At 44.0% G+C, this 13,736-nt stretch overlaps 1 protein-coding gene across 1 annotated transcript in view; it reads left to right on the top strand.

The window, feature by feature from the left end:
• The window catches only part of FARP2 (FERM, ARH/RhoGEF and pleckstrin domain protein 2), a 113,729-nt gene extending 102,211 nt beyond the window's left edge, over positions 1-11,518 (top strand). Inside the window, exons 20-27 of the mRNA XM_015416084.1 lie at positions 702-770; positions 4,675-4,764; positions 5,617-5,699; positions 6,226-6,344; positions 6,992-7,155; positions 9,642-9,749; positions 10,162-10,313; positions 11,278-11,518. Of these exons, the coding sequence (XP_015271570.1) occupies positions 702-770; positions 4,675-4,764; positions 5,617-5,699; positions 6,226-6,344; positions 6,992-7,155; positions 9,642-9,749; positions 10,162-10,313; positions 11,278-11,368 (876 nt within the window). The 3' untranslated portion in view covers positions 11,369-11,518. The remainder of the gene's footprint in view (positions 1-701; positions 771-4,674; positions 4,765-5,616; positions 5,700-6,225; positions 6,345-6,991; positions 7,156-9,641; positions 9,750-10,161; positions 10,314-11,277) is intronic.
• Positions 11,519-13,736: the final 2,218 nt, after the last annotated feature.

Raw genomic sequence — 13,736 nt, 5'->3', positions numbered from 1 at the left:
TCCAATACATCACAGGAAGGGTTTTTTTTTTTTTTGAGGACCCTGGAAAAAACAATCAAATCAAAATGGGTGCCCCTAGATTACGAAAGTTTGAGAACTGCTTTATAATGTTTGTTTACAAAGATTAAGCTACACTTTCCCAAAAGTGTATCTTCAGCATTGAATCTAATGCCATTGGAAATCAAATGCCACTGGGTAAAAATGTGCAGGAGCAGTTCAACTTAACTTCAGATTGTAAACATATCAAGTACTTATGTGTTTCAGGTAAGTTCCTGTGATCTAAGTAGTAGGTCTCTAGATCAGTCTCCATTCCTGGTCTAAGACAAAGTGAATAATGTTCAGTGGGTGAGTGTAGCAAAGTGAGACAGATTGAGTACCTTTTAATATTCTGACTAGGTCTTGGTAGTTATAGTTAGGTGACATATTGCTATTGTTTACAACTTTATACTTTCTGATGAGCGTAATCAGTCATAGCAACGATAAAACACGTTCTGTTGTCAAGTTGTTGTTCCTCTGGTGTGGCTGACTTTTTAGTTTAACACCAACTTAGAACAATTGCATCTGCTAACTCTTTTACTTTTACAGCATGACATTTTTTATAAAAATATAGTTTGGGGGTAAAAAAAAATAGAGGTTGCTGTATTTCATAGAATATAAAGGGTAATTAAAACTGATTCAGTATTTGTGTAACTTTCCCACAGGAGTTTATCCGGGAAGGCTGCCTATACAAGCTTACCAAAAAGGGTTTACAGCAGCGGATGTTCTTTCTGGTGAGTAGTGTCTGTGCTCAAGGCTGTGTGTCTCAGTGATGTTTGCAGAGTTCAGCCTGCTGCAGTAGAATGAGGGTTGACGTTACTAAAGGCAACACAGACACAGAGAGTATTCCATCTTTCTGTGTTTATACCTTTGAGGAATGCCAGTTGCAGTTACTGGCGAAACATCAGGTTCTACAATGCCAAGACCATGGCTACACATCCCGGAAAATCTACAGCAATAATTACTAAAGGCAAGTTCCCTATACATTCTGTCCTGCAGTTTGCTGAAGAGGCCAAGATCTTTATGTGAACCCTTCCTATTGTTTTATCACCAAAATATAAATCAGCCTTTGTATGCAGTGTGGACAATTGTTTGTATGGTCACAGGCACTGACTGCTCCCGGTGAGCTTAGATTCTGTGCTTCTTTATAGATTCAGGAGATACTGTGCTACAGTGGACAACGGCTTTGTGTATTCTACAGGATAAGCTCTTGCTTTTATCAACTTCGGGTACTGCTTGCATTGATGTCCAAGCTGGTTTCCACACGGGTTCAGGTTACTGTGGTTTCCCCATTGTTGCTGCAGCTAACAATATGTTGCAGCAGCAATGGTGCTTCCATGTGGCAGGTTTCTTTTCTTAATTTTTTTTTTGGCCCCCCGGAGGGGATTTTTTAATTGCATTTTTATAAAGACTACAAACTACAACAGAAATAGGGAAGGGGACTACATTAAGGGATAAAGAAAAGCTACCCACTACTATCTAAAAACCCAAGAGAGGAGATCATCTAGTTAGCTTCGCACACGTTATCTCTCAATCACACTAATCCCATTATGAACTGATTCAACTATAGTATTATCTTTTTCATATCTTAACTATCACTGTTAACCTGAAAGACCCCCTAAGCATCTAGTAAAAAGTTTTTCAAAGGCACAATTCAGAGTCCTTCAGCCTTCATTTCCCCTTGCCCAGTCTCTTCCGCAGTTTATAAGGACTTTTAGGGGCGGTTGCCCCTTTCTCTGATAGAGAGTCCTCTCCGGAAGACCTCGAGTCCAGCTCGCTGCTGGACTTACTGTCCATCCCTTCTTTTTCTTCCTCCTTTGGCTCTCCCATCTGGACTCTCAAAAATTTCCGTGCTTTCTGAACAGAGTCAATCTTTTCCTTTTTATCCTTGATTTTGAAGATCACGTCTTCTGGTGTTAGCCATCTGTATCCAATTGCGTTTGTCTGGAGAAAAAGAATTAAATCTTTGTACTTCTTTCTCCTTTGTCTTATTTCAAATGGAATGTCTTTTAGGATTCTGATAGCATTATCTCCAACTTTCAAAGGATCCCTCACACATTCTCTCCTTTAGTCTCTGTAAGGCCCTGAAAGTGAAGAATCAAATTAGCTTTTTCCATTTGTAGTTGTAACAGCTGATCTTCCGTGGAGATTTGCTTCTTTTCCAGCTTTTGTACTTTCTTCTTCACCTTTTGTGCAGTGGCGTCCACTTCTTTCACCTTCTCAGCTGTTTGATTCATCATTTTAAGTGTCTCACTCAACTGTGTTTGCTGGGTGGTGGTACATTGATTCATTGTTGACAGCTGCTACTTGAGATTATCCATCTGGTCCAGCAGAGGGCGCATGGATTCCGCCAATGTCTTTGCCAGCTTGCTGGTTGCTTCTGGTCTTGGGCTCTCAGTCCCTTTCGCTTTTAAAAGTTTCTCTTTCTCCATCCTCTTCCCCGCCATCTTTGTGGATTGTTTACTTTGACCGATATTTTAAAAGTCTCTGAATATGTGGCTTGTACACTCGAACTCTCCTTGGTAAGTCTTTCTTAACAGTTTTATTCGTTTTTTCTTCTGCTCCCCCCCTCCAATTTGCTTTTAAGTACGTGCATTTGGGAGGCGTCCCTCCCCCGCTCACCTCACTTTCTGTTCCGTGGGGTGTTTGGGGAGCTTTCTTTTCCTTTTATATAAACGCTTAGATTGAACTCACGTTCATAGTTGGTCCTCAGACCTCGTTTAAGCTCTGTTTCTTTCGCTCGACCTCCTGCGCTTGCCCCGGTCAGCATCGCTTGGTTCCATTCGGTCTCATAGCACGAAGAACCTTCGGAATGGAGAGGCACCTCAATTCCCTGGAATTGCGCCGGCCTAAGAGGCAACCCCTCGAGAGTCCCATGGCCAGAGCCCCTTCAGCCGGGTCTCTGGGGGGGTGACGATCCTGCGCACCCCCTCCTTCGGCTACAGCACAGCCTCACCCCGGGGAGGTCCAGGAGGTGTGACTGCTCAGCGCGCCGTGTGGCGGGTTTCCAGAAATTTCCTGGTCCCAGTTCCCTGACAACATCCATCTCTTCTCCCCGGCCATTGGGACTTTTTCATTTTAAAAAAATCAGCAATTGAATATTGTTTTTGTAAAATAGCATTGTGACAATCTGGGTATCAGGTTGTCTGAATTCTCAGCTTTCAATTTTAAGAAGTCTCTAGCCTCTTTTTTTGGGGAGAGATTCCTCCTCTTACATCTCTGTAGTAAAAGGGGCTAGAGGCTTACTTTTAAAAAATGAGCTAGGAATTCAGATTTGTATCACTACAGTGATATTCAATTGCTGTTTATTTTTTTTAAGCACCTTACCTTGGTGACAGGATGCAGGCAATGGCTGTGACATGGGTGGGAAAATCCAAACTTTCCTATCCACACTCCAGCCAGTCCAGGCTTTGCTGTGATTTCCCCCAAAACTTTGCAGCAGAGCAGGTTTGATAAAGATTGGAAAAAAGAAGACAGGGAAGATGCTGTGAGGAAGTAGGAAAAAACTTGGTTCCCAAAGGCATTGAGACCAGGGCAGAGTACCCATGTGGAAATGGCCCAAGAAACGTTCTTGAGAAAAGTGATGACATCCAGCTGAGAAGACTGTCTACATTGCACACAGGAAAGCACAATCATGTTTTTTCCCCTCAGTTTAGAAGGGTTCCTGGTTTACATAATAGGAGTGAGGTAGATTTTTTTAAGGAGTGATAATGCAGGTGGAAAACATGTGTGTTTGAGAGACAGAGATATCAGTCTCTCAACTGAAACATCACTGATGGTCATGAACCAGGTTAATTTCTTCAATGCTTTTGGGGGGCATGGCTTAATGGTGGAGCATCTGCTTGACATGCAGAAGGTCCAAGGTTCAATCCCTGGCATTTCCAGTAAAAAAAAGGGGGGAGGATCAGTAGTAAGTGATAGAATCATAGAGTTGGAAGGGACCTCCAGGGTCATCTAGCTCAACGCCTTGCACAATGCAGGAAATTCACAAATACCTCCTCCCCACACCCCCAGCAACCACTGTTTCATGCCCAGAAGAGGACAAAAAACCTCCAGGATCTTCAGCCAAATTGGATGTGATGTGATGTGAAAGACCTCTACCTGAGGCCCTGGAGAGCTGCTGCCAGTCTGAGTAGACAGTGCTAACCTTGATGAACCAATGGTCTGATTCACTATGAGGCAGTTTCATGTGTTTCTTCTCTCCTCAGTTCCCACATTGTGCAGAGATTGAAGACAGGTCTTCAAGTAACTTCAGTTAGTTGTGACATCTGAATGTGGTGCCTTAACAAATTGAGGTTAGCGTCTTTCACAGAAACCAGTATTATTAACAAGAATTAAACTGTAAATCTTAGTTAATGGGAAAGGAACTAACTTTACTTTGTTAAAGCACCTATTTTTTGATGTCACAACTAATTGGGAGTTAATTGAAGACTTGCTTTCAATCTCGGTGTATTGTGCAGAGTGGGAAGGGAGGATGTGAACCTTGCTATTAACAAGTTCATACCTGTCACGAACAAACTCTTATTTCTTTCATGTTTTTAATTGAGCTGGAGGTGGGGTTACAAATGCCTAAAGATAAGGCACATGTTGATTTGACAAATGTGCTTTGACAAATTTTTCCATGCCTTTTCCTTTCAGTTTTCAGATATGCTGCTATATACAAGCAAAGGAGTCACAGGCACGAATCAGTTCAAAATTCATGGGCATCTCCCTCTACATGGGATGCTAGTAAGTGGGTTTTTCCCAGTAGCTAAGCATTAAAATAGTAAAGCAGGCCAATGTATGTTAGCCTGTCTTTTCATACTGATCCTACCGAAACACCCCAGGTAGTTTTGAAGCTTTTCCTCAGATACATGTCACTTACAGAGGGAAAGAAGAGCAAGCGCAGTCTACTTCCTAGTATTAGCGTAGTTGGGGAAATGAACTGTTAGACTACATTTGGTACACTTTCCTGGGAGTAAGCGCTGAGTAAAATGAAGGTTTATTTCTGAGTAGACCTGTTTAGGATTGCTCCCTTAGATTTGCTAACTGATGTAATTTCCATACCAAGGAATAGTCTTTTCATCTCGCTGCTTAATTAGGGTTGCCAAATAATTTTCACTCACCGGCGGGGAAGGCCGCGTCCCGTCCGGGAGCAGTCCGCATGTGCGCGCGCGTGCGCCGCCGCGGCTGCGTCACCTCCAGTGACGCAGCTTCGGGGGCAGGGTTCCCCCCGAGCCCCGATTCCGGCGGGGCGGGAATCGGGGGCTCCAAAGCGGGGGGTTACCCGCCCCCCGGGCACATTTGGCAAGCCTATGCTTAATAGAAATCTTTTTTTTCCCTTTGCTTTTTAGCTAATAGTGCTGGATCCTCCGGTAAGTTATGGAGATTCTGCTTACCAGCGTTGAAAGTGGCAATGTGACTGTAGCTAATAGTTTTTCCAGTAGGAAAAAAATAGTTGCAAAGTAGCCAGTATTTCTGAAGTAGCAAACTTGCACATTTGTTGCAGATGTCAGGTTATTTATTTTTATGTTTGTTTATATTATAAATCCAAGTCATTATTAACTGGGTAATAATAAACAAAATAATCTTTTGTTGCAGGTGGAAGAGAGTGAAAACGAATGGTCTGTCCCTCATTGCTTCACAATCTATTCAGCTCAAAAAACCATAGTTGTGGCAGCAAGGTAAACATTGCAGTTAACAAAAAGGCAGGTCTGGGCAGGGGTGGTTTAAGATAGGTCTTTTATAGTGCGGTCCTGTCCAGAGTTATTCCAGTCTAGACCCACTGAAATCTCTCTAGCTTGCACTGCTAATCACACTGAATTTTCTATTGCATGTGTGTATGCGTGCCACCCCCTCCCCCACTCCAGGCTAAGCAAGGGAGAGTGGAAGATTATCTGTCTGAAGTCGTAAACAGCAACCTGGTGAGGTAAAGCCTCTTCTTCCCACTCTGCCTGGAGATATGCTCCAAACCATTCCCAGGAGGCTGCATCCTGGCTGTTGGTATATTAACATACTGCTACTCCATCCTATGATGTTGTAAACTTGAATTTGTGTGGAATACAAAATGGTTGAGTGGTAATTCTAGCTGCAAATTTTGCCCTTGGGTGGAAATTTATAAAATAGAAAGGCATTGCCTAAACATTGACTGAGCAGTAAACTACATATAGCAGTAGAGTACCTCCTCTCCCATCTGTTTATTCTTCCTAGCACTCGTCTAGAAATGGGAAAGTGGATGGAAGATCTAAACATGGCAATTGAAATGGCCAAGAAATTCAGTGAGAAATCAGAGATGTCTCTAGACAACACCATGTGCAACCGTTCTAACAGTGAGTCGTATTATGTCACTTGCAGTTTATGAATCCTGGATAGATGTGCAGTCTGTATGGTTCCTTAGGACAGAAGTAGCATAGGTCACGTAGCATACAAACCTGTTGGCTAGAGCAACCATATCCTCCCTGGTGCTCCAGGCTTGGCAAATATCAAAACTCAAGCTGGGAAACCAATAGTACTAATGTGTTTTGCCTATTTTTCCTTTCCCACTTTTTAAAATTGGAAATCATGTCCCTTTAAACCTCAGTTCTTTTAGGTGTGACTAGATGTTTTATCGTGCATCCTCCTGACTGGCTCCTCTTATCTGTGGGCTTTTCCTCCATGGCCACTGAGCCACCTGTGGCATGCCTCTTCCTTAAGCAGTGCCACCCCCTCCCTTACAAGAAACTAAGACCTCTCTCAGGTGGCTCCAAACCCCCCCCCCCAAGCTATATTTTTTGTTTTTAGTGTAATGACAGACAGAAGTCAACTCTGAAGAGTTTAGGATAATGAAAGCCATGGAGGCCAGCAGCAGTGTACTGCATACAAGCACACTGACCCTTTCTGCTGAGAGCGAGGTGCCAACGTACTTGAGGGATCCGTGTTGCTAGCACTATCCACGTACAACAGTCTGTTAAATTCTTGCTCCCTTCTCCTCCCTCAGGATCCTCTGATGAGGTTTCTCTAGAACAGGAGTCCGAAGAGGACATACATTCTTCTCGTAGCTCCCTGGACAGGCAGAGCCACCACCGTGCCAACACTACCATGCATGTCTGCTGGTACCGCAACACCAGTGTCTCCATGACTGATCACAGTGTGGCCGTCGAGGTACCCAGCAGCAGAGCACATGCCACTTTCACTTACCAGTCTTGTCTTGGTTGCTGGTTTCTCTGCACTGTTTACCCCCCTCATTGCCTTCAGTTATTTCAGTGGCCACGTGGGAGAGCAAGTGAATGTGCGTGTACATGTGGTCATTGCATGTTCTTTCTATGTTTCCAGTAAGGGGGTGCTTTGAGGAAAGAAGATTATAAAAGGGGGAAACCACACCTGAACTCCCAAATCTTCTTCCCAGGTCCTGTCTCTCTCTTTGTAAATTGTTCTTCCATCCTCTGTTGTTTGCACTGTCAAAGCCTAGATGTGCATGAGAACCTACTTTTCTCTAGTGTCCCAGAACAGGGTTGATTGAAAGAGGTGATCTGTGCTTCAAAACAGCCTTGACATTCTCTCATTTGGGGGATGTAACTTTGTATGTCCCAGGACTCAAGACCTTAATGTGTCTTGACTCAGCATCTAAGTTTGATCTCTAGACAGTGCTATGATAAATGGGAGAAGAATGCAGGGCAGGGACATGAACATCTGTGTCTTCATTTTTGTGCCTTGAATTATTCATTAGGCTCCCCTAAGTAGGAATGTGCAAAGGTATCTGCTGTTGAAGCTGTTTTAAGCGTCACTTCTGTAAAATTGCATTTTCTCACTTGCCTGGTTTCTGAAAGAATAGAAGTACTTAAAAAAAAAAAGCAACAGTACATTCTGGATTTAAGAAAATATCCCAGTTGCTGGTTTCTCTGCACTGTTTATATGTATGGGTAATAAACCTGATCACCTAGACAACTGTGGCTGCTGCCTGTTCACACTAATAAACAAATAGAGAAAAATAGGTTTTGGATGGGGATCCAAAAGTTTGCAATCTCACCCACTGACCTTCTTTGGTAAATGTTATTAATCTTCTTTTCCCTCACAGCACCGTAACCCCTACAGTGGTCACCTTAGGCCCTGAATAGTGAATCTCATGGCATCTTTGCATCTCTTCTCTCTTTAAAGCACCATTTGGTTTTTCATATTTCTTTTAACAGACCTTTTATTTACAAGCCTTGCTTATTCTAAATCTTTTTTCTTTCTCTCTCTGTCCTCTGCCCTCTCTCTGCTTAGTTTTCTGCTCTGTCACTGTTTCTCCAGAGCTTCCTCCTCGCTATCTGCTGGGCCAGACTCAGCGGCCCAACACCATCACCCATGTTTGCTGGTACCGGAACCAGAGCCTATCCTTGTCTGACTATCTGTGCATGATTCAGGTAAAGCCGCTTCTACCATTCTCATTACTGACAGGAAGAGTGGGTAGTCCGCACAGATCATCTTGTCTGTGCTATCTCTGTTACAGCTATTAAAGCACTGGGATATTTGTGAACAACATTGAGGATCTGGGAAGCCCTGAAGTCTATTGCCAGACTCTGCCCAATTAATCCCTCATGGTTTCGATTTGATCACAGCGAATAGTGTTCCCCCCCCCCAGTGGCGCTTTCATTTCAGTTCATCAGTGCAGTGACTTAAATACCGTTGGTATTTCTTCTGTGGACTCTGCAGCGCCCTGCCTCTTCCTCCTGCTTTATTTTGTGCTTTTCTTTCTTTCAACTGTCTTGTCTCATTAATCAACCTAAGAGTTTGTGTGTTGCTTAAGGATGTTGCTGGAAACTGAAAGCAAAGGGACAGCTGCCAAGTCTACCTGAGCTAACATTTAAAGTAGTGCTACAGATAGTTAGAGAAGCATGCTTGGTAATCTGTAGGGGCATAATTACATGGGAAGATGAGCTCAGGTGCATGTGACTAGAGTAAAAGGAGATGGCTAGAGGATAGCACGAGTACCTGGCTTACCCAGAAGATTACTTTTTTAGTGATAGCACTCCTATAGCTCTTGATCCAGTGCAAATAGTGAAACATCTGATCTGGACAATGGGTGTAGATGGAGAAGGATAGTTATGCTATGATGGGGGTGGAATGTATAGCTGCTTCTCTCTCCCCCATCCTACCCCCTCTTTGTTTTTAAAATACAATGGATGCAAGCTCTGCATCAAAGAGTCTTTTGAATGCATACTCCAAGACTGTAAAAAATAAATAAATGGTGGGGGGTGCTGTTGTGTTGGTCTGATTTTTTTTTAAAAGCTAGATGAGTATTCCAGACTTGCGGTTTCATAATGCTGAGCACAAAGGAACCAAAGAATTGGGGAGAGGTTACTTTGCTAGTCATTACTTGTGAGATAGGAAATGCTTGGAAGGTGCATGTGGTGCAGGTATTTAGAAGCAATGCAGCATTTGCAGGGGATAAAACATCACACTTTGAGTTCTGGGAAAACAGTATATCCAACTACAGTTGAATAACGTGTTTGTCGTTACACAAAACAATTTGATCATGCAGAACAGATCTGTGGCTTCAGAGCCTGTATGGCTCTGAACCCTTTTTAAAAATCTGCAGTGTCAGGAGCATATTTTGTTCAAAAGTATAAATAATGATCTTATTTTTTTTTTTACTTCTTTACATGTAGAACCAATTATCAGGATACCTGCTGAGGAAATTCAAAAACAGTAATGGTTGGCAGAAGCTGTGGGTTGTCTTCACAAACTTCTGTCTTTTCTTCTACAAAACTCACCAGGTGAGATGGATTTATTGCTTCAGGACTGAGACATGCATAGAAAATACCTCAGTGAGTCATGTGTGTATGTTCTGGAGTCTTCTGCACCACCAGGACAGAAACAGCAGGTGTAATGTTCACCTCCCATGAAGGGTTCTTTCCAGTGCCAGACCACCATAACCTAATCATGAACACAGCACTAACAGCAAGACTTCCATCATTTGGTATTTCTGAACAAGCTGGTTTTTAAAGGCACTTGGCTGGGGGGAAAGAACAGATAATAAAAGGGGCCAGCCTAGGTAAGAATGACGGCTTTCCAAACAGAGCATGAATTAGGGTCTGTCACAAATAACATTAGTTTGTTCTCTCTGACTGGTAGCTACGTGATGGCTGACAAAGGAAGACACTCTTAACCACCTGGCCTTTTTTGCAGGATGATTACCCACTGGCCAGTTTACCACTGCTTGGTTATACAGTTGGAATCCCAGGGGAAGCAGATGGCATTCAGAAGGATTATGTCTTCAAGCTACAGTTCAAGTCCCACGTGTATTTCTTCAGGGCTGAAAGCAAGTACACCTTCGAAAGGTAACTGCCATTTTCTCACCATGTTTTCAAAATGATTTCGTTGTCCTGAAATGTCTTATGGTAGCTTCTGCTCATTGTCCCGGTAGCCAAGGAGGAAACCTCTGGGATTCAGAAAGGAAGTGTCTTGTTTAGTTTTCATTCTTGCAGGCTAAAGAGGGTTTTTTTTAAAAAAAAAAAAAAACAGCTCCTACATTCATTGTTGAGAGCTGGAACACAGGAGAGGAAAAGGAAAACTAGAAGGAATTTAAAAAGTGACTCTTAATCTAGTGAGATATTGAGCAGGCAGTGGAAGGAAGGGGTAGTGCTTCTCTTAGCTGCCCTTCCCCCAACCACAGCAAGTAACCTACTAGTAAAGATATGTGCCCAAAGCAGGGCTCTAGTCGGGGGGGGGAGCTCTCAGGTACGGAGCTCCGGAAGAGAACCTCTAGGGGGCGGGGCGGTCACGTGGTGAAGCCCCGCCCCCTTCTTTACCCCGCCCTCTGCTTCGATCCTCATTCCGTTTGGGAATGAGGATGAAGCAGGAGGGTAAGTAGCCGGGCCTTCTGACACACTTCCGGTGATGTCAGGGGGCGTGGCCTTCTGTCACTTCCGGTTATGTCAGGGGGCGTGGCATATGCAAATGAGTTATGCTAATGAGTTATGCTAATGAGCTCCGGCAGCTCTTTTTCTACAACAAGACCCCTGGCCCAAAGCATCAGATGATTACTGGGATGCTATAGTTTGCAGTAATGTGGGTTTTAAGAATCATTAAGGGGGCTTAATCTTCCAGAAAGATTCAGTAAAAGTAAATGAGAAATGTTAATATAGCTACTGAAAACCAGCTGTAGCAAATTAAAAGAATTATGAGCCTTCAGTCTGAATGAGTAACTGTAAATCGCTCAGAACCAGCAAGCTCTGCAGGATTGAGCGATTAATAAATTGAAATATTTATTATTATTATTATTTTCTTGTTCTCTCTTTCTAGGTGGATGGAAGTAATCAAGAGAGCTACAAGTTCTCCTGGGAGATCTAGTCTGTGCATCCCAAAGGATGAAAAGGAAAAGACCACAAATTGAAAAGTGGAGAGCTGGGTCTCCATTGATGGTTAATAGTTTGCAGCACAGAAGACGGCAGGAGTTTGAGTTCAGCAATAGTAAAAAAAGAAAACCTGCAGTGGCAAAGTTGGCTAACTTGATGGCAGTTGATGAATTTGCTGTAGTGCAGAAAGCAACCATGTTGAATGGAACTGCAAAGACTATGATGATGGTGCAGTCTGTTGAACAAATGGCAGCTGTTGGATTTTAAAGTGGCATGCCTCTTTTCTTTTTAAACTTACACAGACAGCAGCAGTTGGTGCTTCCTGACAGTGTCTGTCTGACCTTACATTATCTCTTGAGGGGAAGAGGACACTCTGATGTGCTTGGATTCCTCTTCCCACAATCCCTGGAGGTGGGAAACTGATTGCACTTTCCATCTCTGGGGGAGGAGGAGCCCACCCTCTGTCTTTTTCCTGCCTCTGCCTGAGAGAGCAGTGGATTTAGAGAGCTCTTGAGATTTTCCTTTGGTTGCACTTTTGTTTGTATCCTTCCACCTGTGTGCCTTTCCCTTTGTTTAAAAAACAAACTTTGGTTCTTCTGGCCTTGTTTCCCCTGAGGCGGTTTGTCTTTTGCTAGCTGCTTCAGTCACCATGACGTCTGCACCTGAGGCCTCCAGCTATGGAACCTCCCCGGAGGGAAAAGATCCTTAGACAGTGGAGTAGGAAATCCTGCAAATCCACTTGCCCAACTGTCCCACTGCAGCAGAGCGCCTGGATAGAACCACAGGCCGCAAATCACCTGGCTTGGACCATAAAGAAGCAGGCTCGATTTTTGGCACCAAAACTGCGCCCTCAACTGATCAGTCGGAACAGCCTGTATTGGCCCAAGGGAGACAATAGCTCCCCACCAGGGGGGAGCTAGGAGGGGGGAGAGCCCTTTGTTGTCCCATCAAGCTTCCAGGACTGGCTAGAACAATTTGTCTCCAATCAGTTAGAGAAGGAAAAAAGAGCCTCTTTATCCCCCGGAAAACATGATGCAAAGCACACACACCCCGCCCCAGTCAAACAACTTCAAAAAAAAAAATTAGCTACTTCAAGGCCTCTAGACACAGAGAAATGCCAGGGTTCCTCTTGGCCAACAAAAGCTGCCTGTAAAAGCACCTTCCCCCTTAGGAGCAATTATTCAAATTTCTCAGACTACAGATCTGAAGATAGGGATCCCCCTTAGGCTCTGAGGATTCTGATTAGGGATGTGCAAATATATATATATTTCAGGTTTGGGTATAATGAACCTGAAAAATATTGGTATTCCCTTATATTCCCAAATCCCAACATCAGTATGGTATAGGGATTCAGGAAATATTTAGGGCTCCCAACATTTTTCAGGAACTCACCGCTTGGAGAAAGTGTTAAAATGCCTTCCAGGTGAACTGACCACTTGGGAGCTCACTCGCGTGGCACAGCTTGCGGGGGGGGGGGCACTTGACACACTCCTCCATCCTCTGCACATTGGACCCTATGGAGGGATCTTTTCCCTTCCCCAAAGCCAATCTGCATACAACTTGGAGGGGGATGTATTAAAAGGAATGACAGGATTGCCCATTGGAAACAATGGGAGAGGTTTTTTTTTTTTTAAATAAAAATCCTTGGGACGCCACCCCTCCTGACAGACCAGCCAGCCAGCCACCAAAATTGCATCCCTCTATGGGTCGTGCATGCCTGGAGTAACTCAGTGGCAGCTAGCCAAAGGGGGTGGGAGAGCAGGGAGGAGAGGAGAGAAAGGGGAGGCTGCAGTGTGCCCCATCCCTTGCTCACGCACTTGGCCCAAGCAGTGGCAATTGGATGCCCCCTCCACAGGTCACAAGTGATGTTAACCACAACTAAGCAAAAAATGCAGGTTTTGGTTGTAGATGCAGAATGCATACAGAAAAATAAACTGGAGAAAAAGAATAGTGCAGAGGGCAGGGACACAAAATACAAAGTTAACCTTAAAGGCTTGACTACTCGGATTATCTGGAGTAAGCTACAGTGAGCTGTTAGTGCAGAAAGGACCTCTGTTGCCAGGTAGCTGCTCTAAGCACCATACTTTCAGCAGTTAGCGATGCACCACTCTCCAGGCACCCAGCAGTGAAGAGATTTCTGAAGGGAGTTACTTTGTCTCAGCCCCCTACAGTGCAAAGGTTTCCCTCTTGAAGACATTTTTCTTTTAGGGCTGCATCACTGTTTATTAGCAGGTTGATGAAATAGTTGTTGTTCGGGGGGGGGGGGTCTCTTGAATTCCTCTCACGTTGTTCAGCCTCCCCCACTGTTCATCAATATATCTTAATGTTAATTGTCAGGAAAGCAGAGTAAGAAATCTGGGTGTTGGAAATCTGGGTGTGAAATGGCTGGCTCTGGTGGGCAGCTGG

The sequence above is a fragment of the Gekko japonicus genome, unplaced genomic scaffold, assembly GCF_001447785.1.
Source record: "Gekko japonicus isolate JY-2015 unplaced genomic scaffold, Gekko_japonicus_V1.1 scaffold300, whole genome shotgun sequence".
Lineage (NCBI taxonomy): Eukaryota > Metazoa > Chordata > Lepidosauria > Squamata > Gekkonidae > Gekko > Gekko japonicus.
This window is presented reverse-complemented; position numbering and strand designations above follow the sequence as displayed.